At 32.5% G+C, this 21927-nt stretch overlaps 1 protein-coding gene across 2 annotated transcripts in view; it reads right to left on the reverse strand.

Moving 5' to 3' along the window:
* Window positions 1-200: 200 nt before the first annotated feature.
* Window positions 201-21927, reverse strand: part of LOC124368768 (ornithine decarboxylase-like) — a 59285-nt gene continuing 37558 nt past the window's right edge. For both annotated transcript variants that reach the window (XM_046826124.1, XM_046826133.1), the window contains exons 3-8: window positions 15408-15504; window positions 14730-14979; window positions 12896-13193; window positions 5241-5462; window positions 1990-2198; window positions 201-1364 (exon numbers count right to left, since the gene is read on the reverse strand). In XM_046826124.1, the coding sequence (XP_046682080.1) occupies window positions 1217-1364; window positions 1990-2198; window positions 5241-5462; window positions 12896-13193; window positions 14730-14979; window positions 15408-15504 (1224 nt within the window). In that variant the 3' untranslated portion in view covers window positions 201-1216. The remainder of the gene's footprint in view (window positions 1365-1989; window positions 2199-5240; window positions 5463-12895; window positions 13194-14729; window positions 14980-15407; window positions 15505-21927) is intronic.

Here is a 21927-nt window from a genome sequence, read left to right on the forward strand (position 1 = left end):
ATGTTTACTATTATTATAATTATTTGAATATATAATATTGATTTTCTAACATTGGAAATCTAGGATAAGTGCAAAAGTATGACATTTTCGAAAGTATTGATCAATGATCAATTACATTATCTGGTATTTTCCTCAAATGATGACTCAATACATGTGTACTACATAATAATATATCAAGGTAGACAAAAGAGACTCAATAGTAAATATTCATGATTTTATTGCTACATCTACACAATGTTACATTTACACACAATTAATATTTTAAATAAACATAAAATTATTATTTCCTTTGATTTACCACCAAAGCTGCCTCTTCACAAATTCGAACCGCAAGCCCCGCGCCACCAGGGCTGTTACGCGCCGTCTACTTATCCTACCAACCCACAACCCCGATAGAAACATACAAATATATAAAGAACAAACAACGTAAATTGATCTGGAATGGTTGTCAGCTAGGTAGACTAATATTTCAGTTTTCTAGTCATCATTTATAACTGCTAGTTAAGCTTTTAAATAATGTATTTAATTATTTTTGTACATGGTGTAAAAATTAGTACAGCATGCTTTCAAGCTGTTAGTATTAAATTACAAAATCTATAAATTTTCAACATATAACAAAGCTAAGTTTTTGTTATTAGCAATATTTTGCTGATGACTAGAAAAATAAAACTGAAAATATTCAATAAAGATTATATCTAAAAAAGATTATAGAATGTTATTCAATATTCATTGTCACCTGTATTGAAATTACAAACAAAGAAGTAAAAAATCAAAATAACAAATTCCATCAAGTAAGTACCCTGTTTAAACAAAAACAATAATAGAGTAAACAAGAATATATACGATAACAATTGTGCGAAGGTGACTCAAATAATCAGACTATGATTTAAAAGACCAAGAGATAAAATAATCATCCACAAACCGAAAATCACAAGCCGAATAAGTTGTGATAGCACTATACCACACAAGCACGCCTAACGTACAATTTGTAACCAAAGTAAATAGATATTTTTAAAACAATAATAAAAAGTTACTTTTATTAACAGTTATGGAAATAAAAAGCTACATCCAATGCAAATCTAGAAATCTGTTAAATGCAGAACATTGATGAACACATGTTAAGTGTACGTGTAGGCGGTCTCGTGTAGAGAAGGAATGATGGCGGCAGTCTGTGCTAACGCAACTGAGGGTGCCAGGATTGTAGCCAGAAGTCCGATCAAGCGATGAGCTCATACATGTAGGATGAGGGGGAGGGGGGAGAAGAAGACAGGGGAGGGGAGGGCATGTCCCAAATTGACTCCCAGTTGTTGTTCTGGAGAGTGAAATGATCCTCAGTCAGTGGCAGCAAGTTCTTCAAGGAGTTCCTGCCAAACATAAAAGATGACTAAATTAGTTTAAAACTGTTTTTTTTTATAACTGTTTTTTAACACAACAATTTTCATTGTTAATTTCTTACAAATTACCATTACTCCAATGAATTGCTATATCCAAATTTTCTTGTATTTTAACGAAGTGAAACAAATTACACAACTTTATTCACAACATAGATTAAACAAGGTAGGAGAGTAACATAAACTTCCCCAGCCCACCTTTGCTAATACTTAGCCAATAAAATAATATAAAGTATAAAATCAATCTAGCCATTGAATTAAAATTGAATGAGGACATAACAAATAAAGCATAATTAAAAGCCGATAGTATGTAAACAATTTTAAAGTGTGAAAACGTTAGACACCCCTCTATACACAATACTGTTGGTATGCAAAAGGCAGAAGCCTGATGACAGGTTCAATTACTGATGACAATTACTTTATTACTGTTATAAATATTAGGAAAAAAAATAACTCGTGTTCTAAAGCCTTACACATGTCCATAAATATCCTCCATAACTCAGATTGCTACTATAAATACACACAATAGCTATTGCCACTAGGTTCAATCAGGTATTGCATTGTTTTATCTAAGAAATGAACAGCATAGCCTACTGACCAGAGATCTTCACTGATGACAGCGTGCACTTTGGGCACTGGGAAGCCATTGAAGGTGGAAGCAACAGGGAGGGTGTAGGCCCCCATGTCCTCAAAGACCAGCCAGTCCCCAACGTCTAATGAAGGAAGCATCACACTGGTTACCACCTGGTCCAGACCGTCACACGTTGGTCCCCACACAGAACTCTCCTGCAGTTTTCCCGGCTTGTTCTGTACACATTAGAGTGAAATCAATAACACAATTTTATTCACAACATGGAATAAACAAGGGAGGAACGTGTCACGTAACAGGTTTCTCTGAGATTGCATACAAATGTTCAATTAAATAGATAATTTTATCATAAAGATGTCCTAGGGAATAATAGACAACCAAAAATAATACAAAAAAACACACAAAACAATACATTGTGTCAGCCAAATTCTATTGTTTAGACATGTACCATCATAGAACCCATTCCTTCTATATAGAAATGAAATTTCATGAAATTAAATCTTTCTCAAGATATCTTGCCACATTAAACAATCACATATTTGTTCACTGAGTCATGGTTCTTTACAATTTTTAAACAATAAAAGTTATGATGAGATAGGGAGAGTACTGCAATGCAAAAGAGCGCAAAAATCTTGTTACTGACATATAACATTGATTTTTTTCTCCATTATTTATTATTTTTACTGCATGAATAAGCTACATGTGTTTAAATTTAACAATATTTTAAATGACGGCTTGTACCCCAACGGGATCTTTCACAAGTGCCATTGTGTACCCGACTGAATACACACCAGGCTTTCTTAAAGCACGTCTTGTGCTCGATGGGATTGCTATGCATTTCATGTTTATTGTTTACCTGTCTTGGTGGTTTACTAAATTTGATCCCACGCTTAAATAAATACTTTAGACTATTGTGTACACTGTCGGGCGCACAATGGCTTTAACTTTTAAGGTAAATTAATGTTTAAGTATCACTTGGGGTACACAAAAAATATATTGAAATAATTTTTCTGTGAAAAATTGGGAAGCCTATATACATTTCTCATTATACTTAGACATTTAACATAAAAAAGATTAATTTTTTGCCATTAGTATTGAAAAATTCAAAGGCAAATAAAAAAAGTCCAGAAATAAGCAGTCATTGTGAACTATAGAATATAGAAATGAAGTTTCATAGAAAATTTCAAGTCTACAGATGAAATCTTTCTCGAGATATCTGATCCACATGACACATTTACATTTTTGTTCTTTAAATTGGGTTTCATATCAGTAATAAATGTCTACACACCTAGTCGTCTTCTTGAAATGACGTATGTTTTGGGATGGTTAGGCCACGTGTGTTAATACATCACATAAAAAAATCATTTATGAGTGAGCTTAGTTTACAATTTACTTATTCTGGTATTTTCTCATTGCCATTTTGGTTACCAATAAGATTAATATTTCTAAATCCTTCAGTCTTGATACAGTTTTAATAGCTTTATTTAGTTCATGCATAATACAAGGATTATTCAAAAGTAAGGTCCAATTCGCCGTAACTATTTGAATTTGGTGCCAAGGACAAAACGCACATCTATGCTGACTCCTTGCATGTGTTGCGCATCAAGTGCCGCAATTAGCGTTGTTACTGTTGCTGTGTGCTCTTTATAGTGTCAGTTCACAATTTTTAATACAATTAATCAGCACGCCAATTGTGAAGTAAGGGCAATGATGTATGGTTTTTGTCTGCAAGAAACATTTCAGCTGTGGAAATTCAGATTACTGAAGTTTACGATACTAACATAATGAGTTACAGTAAAGTGCACAAGTGGGTGTGAGCTTTTAATGAAGGACAGGAAAATGTGCATGATGAACCACACTCTGGCCAACTATCAATAATTTCAGACGATTTGGTCAATGCGATTGATGAAAAAATTCGTGAAGATCAACGATTTCCTATTTCAGATTTAGATATGGATTTCCTGAATGTGAATAGAACAACTTTGTACAGAACTGTATCTGAACATTTGAATTTTTGAAAATTGAGTGTCCGTTGGGTTCCCAGGCTCAAACGAGTCCCAACAAATGAAAAGAATGGCTTCTGCTCTTGCTTCTTTGGAGTGATATCATAAGAAAGGTGACAGACTATATTGTCTATACTATATTAAACTATATTGTCACAGAGGATGGGACATGGGTTTCTCACATAATATCCGAGTCTAAACGTCAGTCAATGGAATGGCATCACACGTCATCGCCAGACAAGATCAAGACAAAGCAGACAATCTCAGCAAGCAAGGTTATAGCGACCGTGTTTTGGGATAGACATGGAGTAATGTTAGTCGACTTTATAAAAAGAGAGGCGACTATTAATAAAGACAACTACTGCGCTACCCTGACTAAACTTCTTCAAGCGATCCAGAATAAGCGACGCAGTCTTTGTCGTCTGGAGTGTTGTTATTACATGATAACATCAGACCCCATACTGCGAAAGAAACGCAAACTTTAATCAAGAAATTTGGATGGGAACAGATAGACTGCCCACCGTACAGTCATGACAGTGACAAATGATTTCCACTTGTTCTGCTACCTAAAGAAGTTTCTTAGCAGCAAGCCCTTCAACACAGATGATAAAGTGAAAGAAGCAGTTAAAACTGGTTATCTTCACAGGTGGCCGATTTCTACAACTTAGGCATTCAAAAGCTTGTGAGACAATGTGAAAATGTTTAAATAAATATGAAAACTATATAGAAAAATAGAGAAAGATGTGAGGAATTAAAAATATTGTTTTGGAAAAAATTTGGATTTTTTTTCTTAACCGGACCTTACTTATAGGATAACTCTCCTATGTCATTATGGTCATTCCATTTCATAGTGTTATTTAATATTATATCCAAAAATGTTGTTTGTTGGTATATTATTATCTTTATCAATGTTTAGCTTTACTTATTCTTCATTTGCTTGTATGTTGTGAATGTTTAGTATGATTGTTTTATCACAGTTTAGGTAAATGGCATTTCAGATAGTTCACAATTTTGTTACTTATTTAATGTATTGCTATTTGTTCGGCTGTTTTTGTTTCTGATGTTTCACTAATCCATTAGTTGTTATTATGTATAATATCCATTCTGAAAATTCTGTAATGTTATTATAAATATCCAACATTTTAACAAATTATCTGTCATGTGAATAATTTAAGCTGTATAGGAAGCTCTGAACTAGATAACAGTAATGGTACAAATAAGGAGAAATCTCAATTATTTAAAATTTGTTACACTTACAACAAGTGGGATGGGATTGACGACAGCGTGATCATACAGGATGCAGTTGAAGGAACCATAGACTCCATCGTTGATGTAGTACATGGTGTCACGCTTGGAGTGAACCAGCGTCGCAAGTGTGTATGCGGATGCGACGTAGAAGCGACCAGGCTCTGCGATGACACTGACACCCATTGTCAATGGGAAGAATTCATCCAAGGCAGCATTCACCACATCAGCAATCTGTAGATCAACACAGAAAAATGTGGTTACTATAGTACTGCTAGCCATTATAACGCTGGTAAGGGGAACATTACATATATAACATTATTTATGGCTTCAGAATTAAAGTATAACTTTTTTTATCAAAATTACAATTATATACAAAAGTAAATTAATGTATAGCAAATAATTAAAAAACAAAAACAGATTAAAAATCATAAGAAATTGTAAATTGTATGAATCAAGATTATACGTTATTACAGAAGTGTTCATTTTAGTAAGTTTTTTCCATGTTAGATAATGGTATTTGATAAACAAAAATTGCAAGATTAATATTAGAAATAAATTGTAAATTTTGAAAATAGTGTGTTTATACACGTTATAACAGTATAAGTTACAAATTGAAAAATCAATTTAGTAAAAATTTCAATCCGTACATTAACAGAAAATAGAATACAGGAAATAGTTAGGTTTGTTGGCTTTATAATTATTAAATGTTGAATTTATCACATTAATACTTTGTGTTTTGTTGTTATTTTAATACTATGTAACATGGTTTTGATTGATAAATTCCTAACATATAAATGCAATGTTTTTATAAATAGTATAATAATCCACAATGTCCAAGAAGCATGACATAAAATAAAACATAAAGCTTCACTTGAGAAACGACAAAACAAAATTGAACAAAACCACTCTAGGCTGAACGTTAATAGATTACTTTTTAGTAATGAATACTTACTTTAGTTAACTGAAGAGCAGCTACGAACACTTTTTAATTGTTGTGAATTTTACCAAGAATATTGGAGGCTTATTGATTTAAATATGCTGATATTGTATTACAAAACTCCACATTTCAGAAATAAAAATGATTAAATACACACATGCAAGTTTTTAAGGATCTATTCTGTAGTAACTGAGATTCCTTAATTATGTTAATTTTTTACTCTATACAAATTTTAATTCGATGAGTAAAATATAAAATGTTTTTATATTGACCGAATTACAATCAACAATGGCATAAACAATAAATTTTGAAATGTCAAAGGAATTTAATATTTATTTGTTGATTTAATTTTAAATTTATTAATATAGCATCCAATAAGAATGCGTAATAAATGTAGAAATATCCTATATTTTAAAACATTTAAATAGAACAAATTAAATATTAACAGATTGTATGTAGTAAAGAACACAATCTATTGAGTTGAAATACAATTGAAATAGCCAACACAATGACTATCAATGTATTTGTGTAATACAATGCATTAGGTTGCGAAAGACAAAATAATGCCACTGAAAGGATAACAAAGGAACATACAACAACAAAGAAAAAGTGTTCATAGAGCCTATAGAAGTAACAGAACAAATCAATTATTTAAACTGATTGAAACCACATATAAAAATTATGTATACTTGGACATGGAGTCAAACTCGGCATTTCTGAAATGGTAATATTGGTTAGTGACACACAGATGAACTTATAAGAGGTTATACTATTTCATACTAGAATTATTTTACATAGAAATGATTTAAGTTAGATATTGATTGTCAAGGAAATTTCCAATAGAAAACAAGCCAGATAGTGGCAATTATGAAAAGCCAAAGATAATCTTTGAATATCGGGTTGAAACGTAACATTGATAGTTTATAGAAATATGATACTTAGATAAAGAAACACATGTAGTAAAATGCATAATAAAAATGAGGTCCTTTACTATCACAGGATAATAGTCTTTAGAAGTTTTGATCAGTGGCCACACAACAAGAAAAAGAGTCCATAATTAGGCGAAGACAGTCAAAATATGATGATAGTTGTCAAGGTCTGAGGAATAGTTAAAGCAATATCAGGGTATTTCCTAATTCAAATGGAATCAGTAATAAACTATGGGTCAGAAGATTGTTTACTTTACTGTTTGTTGGTATTTTCTATTTTTTAATTTATAATTCACAAACAAAAATTGCATCAATTTCATGAAAACCAAAAGGTATAAAATATAAAAATGTAGCACTAATGAAGGACAAAATGGTTAGTACTTCACTCTTTAAGATCGTTCATAACAAACGAACAGTTCCTAACAATTAAGGTACAAAATGTTATGCTTTTTTAGGAATTCTACCTTTATGACTCTTAACTATTTGTGTTATTATGTAGGCTTTGGTGGATTTTGGCTAAAATATTTGTATAACAAATTTGAACAAGAGGAAATATTTTGATTGCAAGTATGAATTTAGATTCACATATGAAAATAACTAATCAAGTAACTTTACATTTCATCATTACTTATAGCAGTTTGTGAATCATGATTTTATTTTAGTATGAAAAATACAGACTGCAAATTAAACATGTCCAACCTTTGGTTATGCAATTTGGTGTGTTCATACAAAATTCCAAAAAGTCACTCTGTCAATCCAAAACTACTGACATTGCATTGCTCTAATGCCAATGTCTAATGCTTATATTATACCTTGAAAGCCTTTGCACAGTTGATAAAACACAAATGTCCACTGTTCGTTGTTAAATTAAGTAACTTCAGGTTATAATAAAAACAAATTTAAGAACAGTTTATATGATAATATTGAAGTGAATTTTATAATTTTGAACTGTATAAATAACAGTAGTTATGGTTTTTACCGTATTTTACCATGTACCATAACTTGTAAATTGCACTTTTAGTCGAAAACTAGCATATCATTTTCATAAATTTTCAATTATCAAACCAAAAACAATATTTCACAGCAGTAGCAAAAAACAAATTAACAACTAACGATAATTTTGATATATTCCAATATATTGATTTTGGGAGTTTTCACTTCAAACTTTATCTACATAGATACTGTTTTTAACAGTAAAGTCGTCAGTTGAAGATCAAATGATTAGAATTCCACAAGACAATCAATATTTACAATGAAAAAATGAATATTGTTAATACTAAAAGAGTTAGATAACTTAAAATCTAAAATTCACCTAAATACAAACTTGTGCAGTATGCAACTCTTAAATGTTTCACTAAAGCCGGGCCCATTAGGCCTTGCATTAGCCCGTTTCGTTCACGTCTGCTCCTGAGGCTCGCTTAGCCCATTTCATTCGCTATGTTCTGCTCCTCGTTTAGCCACTTTAGTCTGCTCTGCAGATTAGCTCACACTTGCGCTTCCAGTTTCACACTTTCTCCAAACTGGAAATAGATCACATTGAGTTCAGGTTAAGTAGGCGACACCCAAATCCACTGACTCACCTTCCTGTGGACTCGGAATGAACTAGTCTAACCTACCATCACAGTGACAAGTGCAGACCTATCCGGTATAGCAGCTAGGAAACATTACTCTTTATATTGACATTGTACAGCAGCAGGTATCAGGTATTTCTTTTTACAACAAAAAACTATACAAATTCTTAGTGCTTATAAGCAGAAAACCGATGAAATCTGTCATATATTCTTAGTGCTTTTGATATGAAACTCTTAAAAGAGTGAATACACTATGAAGAATACCAGTCTTCAGGAGCTGTTAAAGTATGCATCTGAGTAATGCTGTTGGAAAGTTGTTATAAATACATCTGAGAAATACCAATTTAGAGAATTGTTGCATCAGAAAAATCTCACAAACCAATACTCCAAAATACATTACAGAAATACTAGTCTGAGAGAGCTGTTACAAATGCAGAGAAACATCAGTTTTTGAGAGTTGTAAACTATATCAGAGCCACACGAGTTTGGGAAATTGTTACAAATATTAGATAATTACCATTCTGGGAGACCCTTTACAAATAAATCAGAGAAACAAGTCTTAGGGAACTGTTCCAATGCATCTCCATCAATCAAACAGAAGTCTAGGAAAGAAGATACAAAATATGTTTAAGAAATGCTAGTTCTAGTATTAGAGCTATTAGAAAGCACATAATACAAACATCAGTCTACAAGAGCTGTCACAGAAATACCTGTGTAGAGGAGTTGTTATGAAATCTATAAATGAAAATTAGTCTTGGGACTCTGTTAGGAAATTGATAAAGAGAAACAATCATATTGGACAGCTCTAATAATCTACAACAGAGGAACCAGTCTCAAGAGCAGTTACACAGTGCATAAAAAAATCTAGTCTTTATAAGCTGTCCACAGACTAGTTTTTTAGTTTTATCAAAAAATGTCACAAGAGAAATGTCAGCAGTTATAAAATTCATCAGGAAAACATAATCTTGGAGAGTAGTCACAAAACATTTAAAATAAGTACTAGTATTGGAGAGCTGTTAAAATACAAATTGCATCAGGGGAACACTAGTCTTGGAGTGGAGTTATGTAGCACAAGAATACTAATATCAGAGAGCTATTACAAACCCCAGCAGGAAAATATCAGTCTTGGAGAGCTCTTACAAACTGCATCAGGAAAATACTAGTCTTGAAGAACTGTTAAAAACTGCATCAGAAGAAAGTTACTCTTTGAGGTGTTACAAACTGCACCAAGAGAACATTATCTTGATGAGCCTTAACACAATGCATCATGTATGATTCCCTCCTTTAATTTATAAACTAAGTATGATGTTTGAAGTCAGATTATTATGATGAAGCTTGGAAACTCTAAATAGTTACGATTTTCCGATTACAAACTAGGTAACTTACCTTTCTGAAATAATTGCAGTCCTTCCTTAAAAAAATAAGGAGGTAGGAGGAAAGTTTCCTGGCACTATGCCAGTTAAGTCTGCCTTGCAATTTCATGCAGTGTCATCATGCTACTAGCAATAATTTAAATTAAGGTTAGTTAAACTTCGATCAAAATTATGGCTACTTTAACTATTACAAGTTGATACATTAGTAAAAAATTATCCCATAAATAATAAAATGCATTAAAAATAAGATCACAAACATTTTATAACATACGTAGTGTATAACCAGTGGTTTTTCTCGTAAGATAACTAAGAGTACAGTACAACTTAAAGCAAAACAAAACAATACATACATGAAATAAAAATGATTAATTATCAATTACATTTACCTCTACAAACCAACATTCTACCAGATTAATTGAAAAAGTGAAACGTTAACCCCACACTCCTTTAACTAACACAAAACTTCCAAATGGTGAATTGGACATGGCTTCATGTAATGTTTTATATTAATAACAAAAAGTCGATATTAGTAAACACAAGTCCTATTCCATGTTATATTCTATAAATTGAAAATCATCCATAAAAGTAAAATGTTTTACACATTACCTAGCTATGGTGGGAAGAGTTGATTTAATGCAAGTCTTGAGTTTAGCACTATTTCACCATTCAGGATTTCTAACGTTATGTATCATTACATTAAACCACAATAAAACTGCAAAGGTTACTTAGAAGGCAAGATTTATTTCACCGTAGCTAAACAGATGATCATTGAAACATACATATACACTGGCTCCCAACATGTTTTCATAGTAAAATCACAGTAATTTGACTATGTATTACACCAGTAAGCTCTGTGTTATATCAGTCTGTAATGTTTATAACGATTGATTAGGCTACCAACTGTGAAATATGTTCTTTATTTCAGTTTTTGACAATAAGGAACGTTACAGCAACAACAGAAATGTTTGAGATGAACTGCAATTAGGCTCACCATCAGTGATCACTGAGGGTTTGGTCAATGTTGTGAACAGAAGATCGGCTGCCCACAGTTTAAAAATCTGCACTGGAATGTGAGTAGAACAGCTTTTATAGAACTTTGTCTCTAAAATTTTCAATTTCACAAATTATACTCACTTAGGATACCTAGACTACTTACTGAGGAACACCCAGTGACAGAAGACTTTTAATTCTTGATTTTTTTGAAATCACTATGATAAAAAAGACAAGAAACTTTTAAATAACAGAAGATGAAATGTGGATTTTCATCACCACTCAAAGCCAAGGCCAAGGGACAATCTCAACAAACTAGGTTGTGGCAATAATTGCCACAATTATTGTGTTTAAAATAGACATAGAGTGTTTTAGTTGAGTTTGTGAAACGAAAGTCAACAATAAATGCAACCGTTACTATCGCTTCACTGACTTAATGTCAACGTGACATACACAAAATAAGGGGCCACTTCGACTTAAGATGTTGGGGTGTCTTTTTTAACAATGCCAGAACCATTTCTGCCATTCAAACCCAAAATCTAATCACATCTTTTTACATGGAAACATAATGATCACCTACAGTAAGAATCTTGGCCCCAAGCCAACTATTTTTACTTTGCTGCCTAAGGAAGTTTTTTGGTGTAAAGTGTTTCGCTATGATGACAAGGTGAAAGAAGACTGGTTCAACTCAGAGTCAACAGACTTCAGAAATTCAGTACTCAAAAGCTTGTAGAACGTGACAAACATTGAAAGAAAAATCAAAAATATTTAGAAAAGTTTAGATAGACTCAAGAAGTTAAGAAAAAGTATTTTTAAATCTGTGATTGTTTATTTTTATATGAAATTGGTCATGACTAACAGAATAAGTGTTGTATGATTTAATGTAAAATATTCTTTAATAGATGTTATGTTGCCTCAACACAACAAAGTGTACAAATGTTATGTTTAACAAGCCCGCACTTTAACACTTTTCAAATTGCATAAATGAAATTTTAACACACAGTCACACACTAAGGTAGTTATAAGAAGATTCTGAAAATTCAGCTATACACTGAAACCATAGAGAAGATGAAGACATTCCGAGAAGACTTAAAAGGAAACAACTAAACAGAATCTAAGAAATTGGAAAAGGAGGGACTAAAATTGGGATAGTTTTAATATCTTCAGAAGAATTAAATTAAACTAAAAAAACGTCACAATTACTAGGAAAATCGCAGTTACTCTAAATTCCATTAATTTATTCATATATTAAAATATATATGAATATGTTTACCAGGAAAATGAAAAACTATAAATTATAAAATACAAATTTAACCTACACTAAAGTACCTTAAATTAATGTAGTAAGCAACCCATTTATCTTTTAATAAAGATACTCACAATACGATAATATGTATTGTAATGTTTCAGTTAACAAAACAAACAATAACCAACAAGAACCTCGCATGTTTAAGGTTACACACAACACAAGTAAGTGACAAATATAATTTTATAAAATAGATGACAACTCACTTGACAGATACTAATTGTATTGTGTTCTAATTGGGATAAACTTTAAAAAGGAAAAAAAATAACCATTAAATGTTTTAAAGACAAAAGTAGTTCATGAAAAAACAAGAATAAACTTAAAAATTAAAAAATTTTTAAAACTTTGGTTTGAAGTTTTTTTAATTGTGAAGAATTTTGAAAAGAAAAACAAGGGAATAGATGGATCTGAATACAAATGGAAGACAGTGCATTAATTCAATGTGGAACTTACTCGAATGTGTTGAGACATTCTGTGCTCCTGAAACATGCCAGGGACTCCCTCCTACCCGACAAGCAACAATGATGAGAACATCTGCCAATGGGTATAATAACTCACCTTGTCAATGGAGCTGCCACGATTGCCTGGGTAGCCACCACCAATATCCAGCAGATGCATGTTGAAGCCGAGCTGTGAGCCAAGGTCAAAAAGATTCCGGGCGGCTGAGATGGCCCGACGGAACACCGGAGGATCCTGGCAACCTGAGCCAACATGGAAGCTGATTCCGATCACGTTGACTCCCAGCTTTGCTGCCAGCTTGAGAAGGCGAGGAGCCTCAGTTACCGCATCACAGCCAAATTTCATTCCCAACTGACACTGAGCAACAGCAGCGTCACAGCGGATACGTAGCACCATCCTGTGGAATAACATTCCACAATAGACTTGAGTACCAAGATAAAAATATAAAATTGCAGTTTTAATAGGCAGCTACAATTATTTAGTTATTTAATTTTTATTGTTTCATTTTTTTATCTTACAAGGTAACACAGTATATTACAAACAAAATTTACTTTTTAAGTTTACTTAAAAACAATATACAATTGAAATAGCACCATAATGGGTTTCAATACATAAATAAATTACACCATATATTTTAAATTAGCTGTTACCCACAGCTTCACATAACTTTCAAAATCGAGACCATATAACACTTAATAACGCTTATGATGGGAGTCCAATGAAATTTTTCAAATGTAAGTAGGCATACATCAAATACACATTGTCAGTGTTCATGCTAAAGAGTATCAATAAGATTAAACTGACTCTTACATCATGTTTTGCATTAATTATATTTCTAACACCACAGATGAACACATTGTTGCCCTGAAATAAAAAAATACAAATATATGGGTCTAGAAAACCTACTTTGATATTTACATCAATGTAGGGCTGAGGAGCCTACGGAAAGAACATTCCTGGAAAATGGATCGTTCAGTGATGTTATTGTGACATTTGTTTTTTTTTCCTTAAGGCACTGTTAAAATGACATATCACAATGTCAAGGACGCCCACCAGTTTGGAGTGCCGTATTTGAAAACAATCACAGTTTTGTTCATGAAGGTTGGTTTTACAACAGTGTCCAAATAATATTTACAATGCATTAATGTTTTTAATTTGTCACTGGAGCAATCCAAAGTAAAGTCAGATATTAACTTTGTCTTTCCTATCTGGATTAAAGTACTGATCAAGTGTTATACAATTCATATTTTATAAAATTTAAATTTAAACAGATATTTCAGCCTATTTGTCAAACTTCATCTGAAACTGTCTACAGCTGTTAAATTAAGAATCAGTTAAATTTGCATTGTAAAACATAAATACTAACATTTTTTTCAGAGTAATAAAATTTTCCAGGTAAGTTTTTATATCTTTCTCTTCTTATAAACCTTCCTGGAATTTCTAAGAATATTTTACAAAAAGAATTAGCCAAATTAGTCCAGCTGTTCTCGAGATAAGCACTTAGAAACACATTTCGCAATTAATTTTTATTTATAATATTTGCCAATGTAATTATTAAAATGAGGTAAATGGGGATGTGTGTTAACAAAGTAAACTTATGAAAAGTTGTGTATAAATTAGAAGACATATTTGCTCATCAGGATTACGCTGAATAAACATTGTCTAAAGAAACCTATCTTAAAGACACATCACTAATTTGCCTTTCATGAAATTTTTCTGTAAAGTAATAGTTTAGTCAATATTCTTCTGAGCTACATTATATTTGAATTAAATGTATTAATCATAATACATAAACAAAGAAATTTAATGAGACTTCCACTTGTAAAAATCTTAGTCACTTGTGAAGATAATTTAGAAATACTAATAAGAAACAATAAGAAAAATTTATAAAATCCATCATCCTTCAGGAGTTGTGTTCTACATAATTACTCACCTGGCATTAGGATGAAGGGTCTTGACCTTGTAAATTTCACACTCGTTGTCAAATGTCATAGTGGTGACTCCATTGGCGGCAGCGTAGCGGATGTGGGATGCCATCTTAGCAGGGTTGGCGAAGATAATACGGCTGGTGTCCACGCCGAGTTCAGTCACCTTGGAGATCTCTGCCTTGCTGGCGCAGTCAAAACCAGTGCCGAGAGCAGCGAGCACAGCCAACACCAGCTTACTATCGTTACACTTCACAGCTGCATCAAACGTCACAATTACATTAGCATAGGTTACACACCACAATATAGATGAGGACCAACTATGGATGAAGAATAACACGCAATGTTCTTCATGAGTCAATTGTCAATTCTTCATCAGAAAAGAGTTCAATAAATTTAAATAAAAATTTAAGTTTTCCAGGTTCATTATTAGAATTTTCTCATTTTTAATTTTATCATTTAAGCATTTTTTACACTCTGGGTTTTAACAGTTAATCTCTAACTTCATAAAATTCTAAAATAAAATTAATTAATTATTAAAAGCACCTTAATTATAACATGGATTGAAATTACAATGATTTTATTTTGTGAAATTATTAAAACCAAACTCTTCCTCATAAGACACATTTTTAATTGATAGAGATGACTAATTAATTTTTGATAGGAAGAATTAGATGGAAACTCACCATAAAAAGGCTCGACCCTGGGCATCTTGATTTTCCACTCCTGGTGTTTCTGGACAATATCTCCAACATCAAGGACATAGAAAGCATTCTCCTGAACCTGAAATATATAAGGCAAACTTGAATATTTATAGTTGATAACTAATAACAAAGTTTTATAACGTTTTTATAGAATTAAATTATTCAAGCAATTTGTGCATTAATATTTATGTAGCTAACATATTTAGCTGGAAATTCAAAAAAAGAAAAACATCATTTTGTATTTAGATAAACTCTGGATGAATTTTAAAAACCTGATGTACACTTCTTTAGTTGTTGAAAAATGGTAGGATATGTTTTCATTTATAAGTATCAGTATCGCCAGACAAGACAAAACCCTTTTAATATTTTTTTTTAATAATATAACCTTTTTAATAATAACATATGAGTAAAAAAAAAACTTTAATTATTATATTTAATTTATATTCCAACAATAAACAGAAATAGTTATAGTATAAATCAATACTAAGAAAGAACAGTTACATATAGACCACAAACCAGATTATTTAAGAAAGAAACAGCTCTACCTTACTAGCTGGTGTTAGGCTACTCATGATTTCATTTGCACTAACTTGCTCTTCAACCATTGTATCAGAAAATTAAAATTTATCATATGATGTACTTACTATTTATTACAATAAAGTCTGACAATGACCTAACATTAATCCTTCTGCAATATAAATTTATGAGTGTTATATGAAAATTCATACCTATTCAAAAGCCAACAAAGAGAAGGAAAGGAACTGGTATATAACATATATTTTACACTACAACCAATCAGATTCATGCCATTATATTATCTTAATTAAACTCTTTCGCCACTTTGTATTAAAATTTACTCATTCAGATAATTCTCAAGTTTTAGACATGTATTTGAAAATGATGATGAGAGAATTGAATAGTGATAGATAAGAAATAATGATTAAATCCAAATAATTAAACTAATAAAGAAAAAGAAATTCAATGACTGAAGATCATCAATCCAAATGGATTTGTTGACTATCTATAAGCAGTGGGTCTTGCAGTGTATGGGCGTTAAGTGGTCAGTTCAGAATAGATCACAAGTGTGGTAGCAATTCAATAACGAGTGAAAGGGTTATGAACCGCAGCAGAGCAAGGGGGGAGTGGAAAGGAAGTCTCTCGATCGCAAACTGGCACTAAGCCAATAATATCAGATCTACAAAACCATCAGCTGGTTCATTACAAATTACAATAATAAATTTACAAAACTACCATAGTACTACAATGTCTACAACATCCAAGACATAGGAAGCATTCTCCTGAACCTGGAATAGATTAAATAAACCTGGTGGTGATAGAATAAATGTTAACCAACCATCTGGCATATGCCAGACATCTAGTCTCAGTCCTGGCAATGTTGGATATCCAATTTTAAACAGACATAGGAAAATCAATGCTATTTATAAACATTTCTGATTTATCATTTGGAAACAAATATACTATTCAGCCGAGAAACAATTTTTATTTTAACAAGAATTAGATATTACATTATATACAAACAATTTTCTTTTAGAATTTAATGCTAATATCTTTGTAACAACAGGTTGTTAATAAGTTTTACATCCATACTGTTGCAGTAAATGAAGATTCCTGCTAAATTACAAAAATACTTCACAGGGGTCATTTATTAAAAATGAAAATTCAAAGTTAACTTGGTGATTAGGGATACTAATTGATTTTTTGTCCAAACTCTTACAAGGTGTTAAGGTTTTGAAAGCAATTTTGGCTTCTTATAGGACTAAATTACATTTTTTACTTTTTAATTTTCTTTTGGTTCATTGCCATGCATATTTTCAAAATAGTGGAAGCAACTTGACTCTCTGACGGTTGCAGTGGTCTGGTCACCAAACAAAGTTACATTGTATTAAACAACCTTTTTTCTGTTTTTTATTACTTCTGTTATTGTGGCTGGCCAATGATGAATGCCTTTTAGCTTCGTAAATACTAAAGTACCTACTGAGAACTTACTGCAAGGCTCGTAATGAACTAAATGTGGCGATAAGAGCAGCGAAGAGAGAAAGTATTTTAGAGATAATTTAGATATGAAAAAATCCTAAAAAATTCTGGGATACATTGAAAGCTGGTGGTGTCATCGGTCCACAAGAAGTAAAGAATCATTCTTTTGGGCCTGAAGATTTGAATAACTACTTTTCATCTATGGGTGGTAGCATGAAGGTAAGCACAGGATAAACTCGAATTTTTCAAGAGTAATACAATGCAGAGGAATAAGTTCTCCCTTTAGTTTCTCACCTGTGTCAGAAGGTAAAGTCAAGGAGTTGATGAATGGCGTGACAAGTGCCGCATTTGGCGTTGATGGAATCTCTATAAATATGGTTCGTGGTCTTGGTCCTTATTGCATTGGTTCTATTACTCACCTGATTAATGTGTCGTTGAGAACTGGCACTTTTCCAACAGGCTGGAAGCAGGGCATATGTTATTCCTCTTCCAAAAACCCAGAATCCTTCTTCAACCTCAAATTTCCGGCCAATATCAATCCTACCTGTCATCTCCAAAATTTTGGAAAAAGTCGTTTCAGAACAGTTAGTTTCGTTTTTGGAGCATGAGGGATTGCTGCCGGAGTCTCAGTCAGGTTTTCGGCAAGGGTTTAGCACTTGTTCAGCCCTACTCAATGTGGCTGATGATATACTTTCAGCTAAAGATAAGGGTTTGGAGAGCTTGATGACTGCGCTGGATTTCTCGCAGGCCTTTGACTCGGTAAACTTTGAGTTGCTCCTGGCAAAGCTACAGTTTTTATAGATTTAGTGAAGCTTCAGTTGGATGGTTCTCATCGTATTTGTCTGGACGAACTCAGCGAACTAGGGTCAACGGGCAGCTGTCATCTGCTCTTCCTAGATCTGTTGGAGTTCCCCAGGGCAGCTGGCCTGGGACCGATTCTCTCTTCCTTTTATTACACCGCAGACTTGAAGGATCAGTTGAGACACTGCTTATTGAATTCTTATGCTGACGATTCGCAGCTGTTGTTGTCTTTCCGCCCATCTGAGATAGCCGAAGCGGTTCAAAAAGTCAATAATGACTTAGACAGAGTTAAGATATGGTCTGATGATCATGGCCTTCTACTGAACTCTGATAAATGTTCTTTTTTGCATCTAAATAGCTCGTCTTTGAATGGTCAGTTAAGAGGGTAGTGGTGTAAATAATAGAATATTCGTTAACGGTAGGGTTTTGACTGCATGCAGTACTCTAAGGATTCTTGGTGTCACTTTTGACTCCCAACTCGATTTTTCTTACCATGTAGAATCCATATGCAAAGGTTGTTATATTCAAACTGAAGTGTCTGTCTAAGCTGTGTACAATTTTGCCGGTTGCTTCAAAATTAGAAATCGTCAGATCAGTTATTTTCCCTTCAATAAATTATGCTCTTCCAACTTTTGCTAGTTGCTTAAAGCAGAGAGAATGTGATGGTTCTTACCCGTCTGCAGAATAGGGCTCTAATATTTGTTTACGGACTAAAAAAATTTGATCATATCAGTGAACACAGATTACGTGCTAAGGTACTATCAGTAACAGATTACTATAATCTGCAGACGGTCAAGCTGGTGCACAAAACTATTCAGACGGGAAAACCTGAAATATCTAAGAAAAAAACTGGTTTTTAGACATGAAGTCAATAAGCGCAGTACTCGACAGGATGGCCTACTGCACCTGCCAAGGACAAGATTGGAGACGGGGAAAAAAAGCGTTTAGATATTTTTGGACCTGCTAAGTACAATGCTTTGCCCTCTGAGTTGAAAAATCTCAAGCCTTGTTAGGTTTAAAAAAAGTGTTTTTAAAATGTTTGTCTAGGTAAATTTTAGTCATTTTGATTTGTAAATGTATTAAATTTTCTAATTTTAATATCCTGAATTTGTATATTTAACAGGAGTTGTCATGAAAAGCAAAGTTGCAACTTTGATGAACGCTTGCCAAATAAAGACATTATTTATTTATTTTATTTATTTATTTATTTATTAAAAATGAAAATTCAAAGTTAACTTGGTGATTAGGGATACTAATTGATTTTTTGTCCAAACTCTTACAAGGTGTTAAGGTTTTGAAAGCAATTTTGGCTTCTTATAGGACTAAATTACATTTTTTACTTTTTTAATTTTCTTTTGGTTCATTGCCATGCATATTTTCAAAATAGTGGAAGCAACTTGACTCTCTGACGGTTGCAGTGGTCTGGTCACCAAACAAAGTTACATTGTATTAAACAACCTTTTTTCTGTTTTTTATTACTTCTGTTATTGTGGCTGGCCAATGATGAATGCCTTTTAGCTTCGTAAATACTAAAGTACCTACTGAGAACTATCGATGTGTTTCAGTCATGTTGCTTTTCATAAGTTTGATGCATAAAATTAAATCAGTTTCTTCTTGAATGTTGTCCTTTGATTAAGAATGTTGGATGGTTCCTTAAGAGGATAAATATGAAAATGTTCTTTTAATAAAATGTAATTATAGTCTCAATTAATATACATAGACAAAGTTTAAGATGACAGATTAGAGCAGTATTATATCAGATAGAGGGTTCAGAATAGAATTGTATCAGGTAGGAGGTAAAAGTTGAGCCACTCCAAGATAAGCTCCTAGACACACAGTTTTAATTTCTGAAAGCTTATTTGTTCAGGTGCCTCAAAATACTTCACAGCCTTATGAAACTTAACTCACATAGTGGTAACTAATTAGCATTTGATTCATACTTTCTTAACTTTATTGAATTTATCATTTGAGAATCATATAAAAGACCTTGAACACTCAAATATAATATTATAAGTTTGATCAGAGCTGGAAACCGAGCCCTTTTTACACAGACAACTTAAGCAATTTTTACAAGAAACAGAGGCTGAATATAGAAACTTGCTATTATACAACCATGTAAGGTGGCTGAGTGCAGGAAAGTGCATGGAACGATTCTTTGCTATAAGAAAAGACATCCCTGCATTCCTTAATAAATATGTGCCGTCTGACACCACTGAACTTGAAAAGAAGTTTGAAGCTCCAGAATTTTTTGTTCAATTGGCTTTTATTAAAGCCTGGTGACTTAACCAATTATCTTAAGATTTTGAACTAAGTATTCCAAGGAAAAAACAAAACAATATCAGATTTGATAAGCAATGTCAATGGGTTTCACAACAAGATAAACAAACATTGCAAAACAAGAACTTGATACACTTTCCTAGTTGTTTTCTATTAGCTAAAGAATTCAAAGACAACAATTTTTCAAGCTGCAGTTCTAAAATCCAAGAAGTAATTGATGAGTTCATACAAGATTTGATGAAATTGAAAATCTCAAAAGTAGTCTAAGACTTTATAATAATCCTCTTGTAGCTACAACTGATGACCAACCACCTGAACTACAACTTGAATTATGTTATATGCAAGCTCAGATGTTCATAATGACAAAGCAAGAAAGGGCTCATGATTTTTTCAAATTACTTTGTAAAGAGAAATTTCGCAAGATTTGAGAGATTTTGGACTAAAACATATCTAAAATGTTTGGAAGTATCTCTTAATGTGAAAGTATATTCTAATCCATGAAGTTTATAAAAACCAAAATAGAATCAAGCTTTCTGATGCATCTCTACTTCATCATGAGATTGGCTAAAACTCAACTACAGGTGGATATTCGTTCTTTGGTGAATGCAGCTGATTGCACACAATGTTCACACTGATTAATAATATATATTTTGATTCTTGTTAACTTAAAAATATTGATAGCAAAAATATTTTATCTGAATATTTTTCTTAATTGTGTAAAACGAACACTTGGACCAATAAAAATAATATTATACTAGTTTTTGTTTTATTTATAACTTTACATAATCTCTTATTGCTCTTTTAAATTTTGAGTATTACTATATGGCCCAAAGTCAAGTTGTAGGTTTCGTTTTTGGCCCTCGGGCCTCTGTAAGTTGGACAGTCCTATTGTAGTTATAAATTTTTGAAAGAAGAGGAGGACGTGTCCACAACACAACAGTTTGGTTTGAATTAAAACAAACCTAAACCCTTTCACTACTAATGGGACAAATATGTCCCAGCAACGAAAAAATAAATCTAGATACACAGAGTACCCAGTGTTGGGGGTAATGTTGTCCTTGCCACATAATTTTGGTATTTTTACTTTGCTGTATTGGTATCTCAACCAGCTGTAGCACTCAAGTTTTTTTATTGTTGCGATTTTGTTTTGGCCTTGCAGTTACACTTTTGATCGATCCATTTGGTGTCGATGAGGTCACTTCTAAAGTGCAATCAGCACTAATGGGGTCAATTCGTAATATACCGATAAAATGCATATTACCAGTCACAGACCTTTAAATTATATATCAATCTATTGCTTATGAGTTGCTTTTAATGTTTAGTGGTCTTTGATTATCTTTTGTGCTGTATCTAGATGGTAACCAGCTTAACTTTATAAGCTGTCATTGTGCTCGATCGTATCTGTGTAGCGGAGATTGCTGGTTGTAAA

This window comes from Homalodisca vitripennis, chromosome 1 (assembly GCF_021130785.1).
Source record: "Homalodisca vitripennis isolate AUS2020 chromosome 1, UT_GWSS_2.1, whole genome shotgun sequence".
Taxonomy (NCBI): Eukaryota; Metazoa; Arthropoda; class Insecta; order Hemiptera; family Cicadellidae; genus Homalodisca; species Homalodisca vitripennis.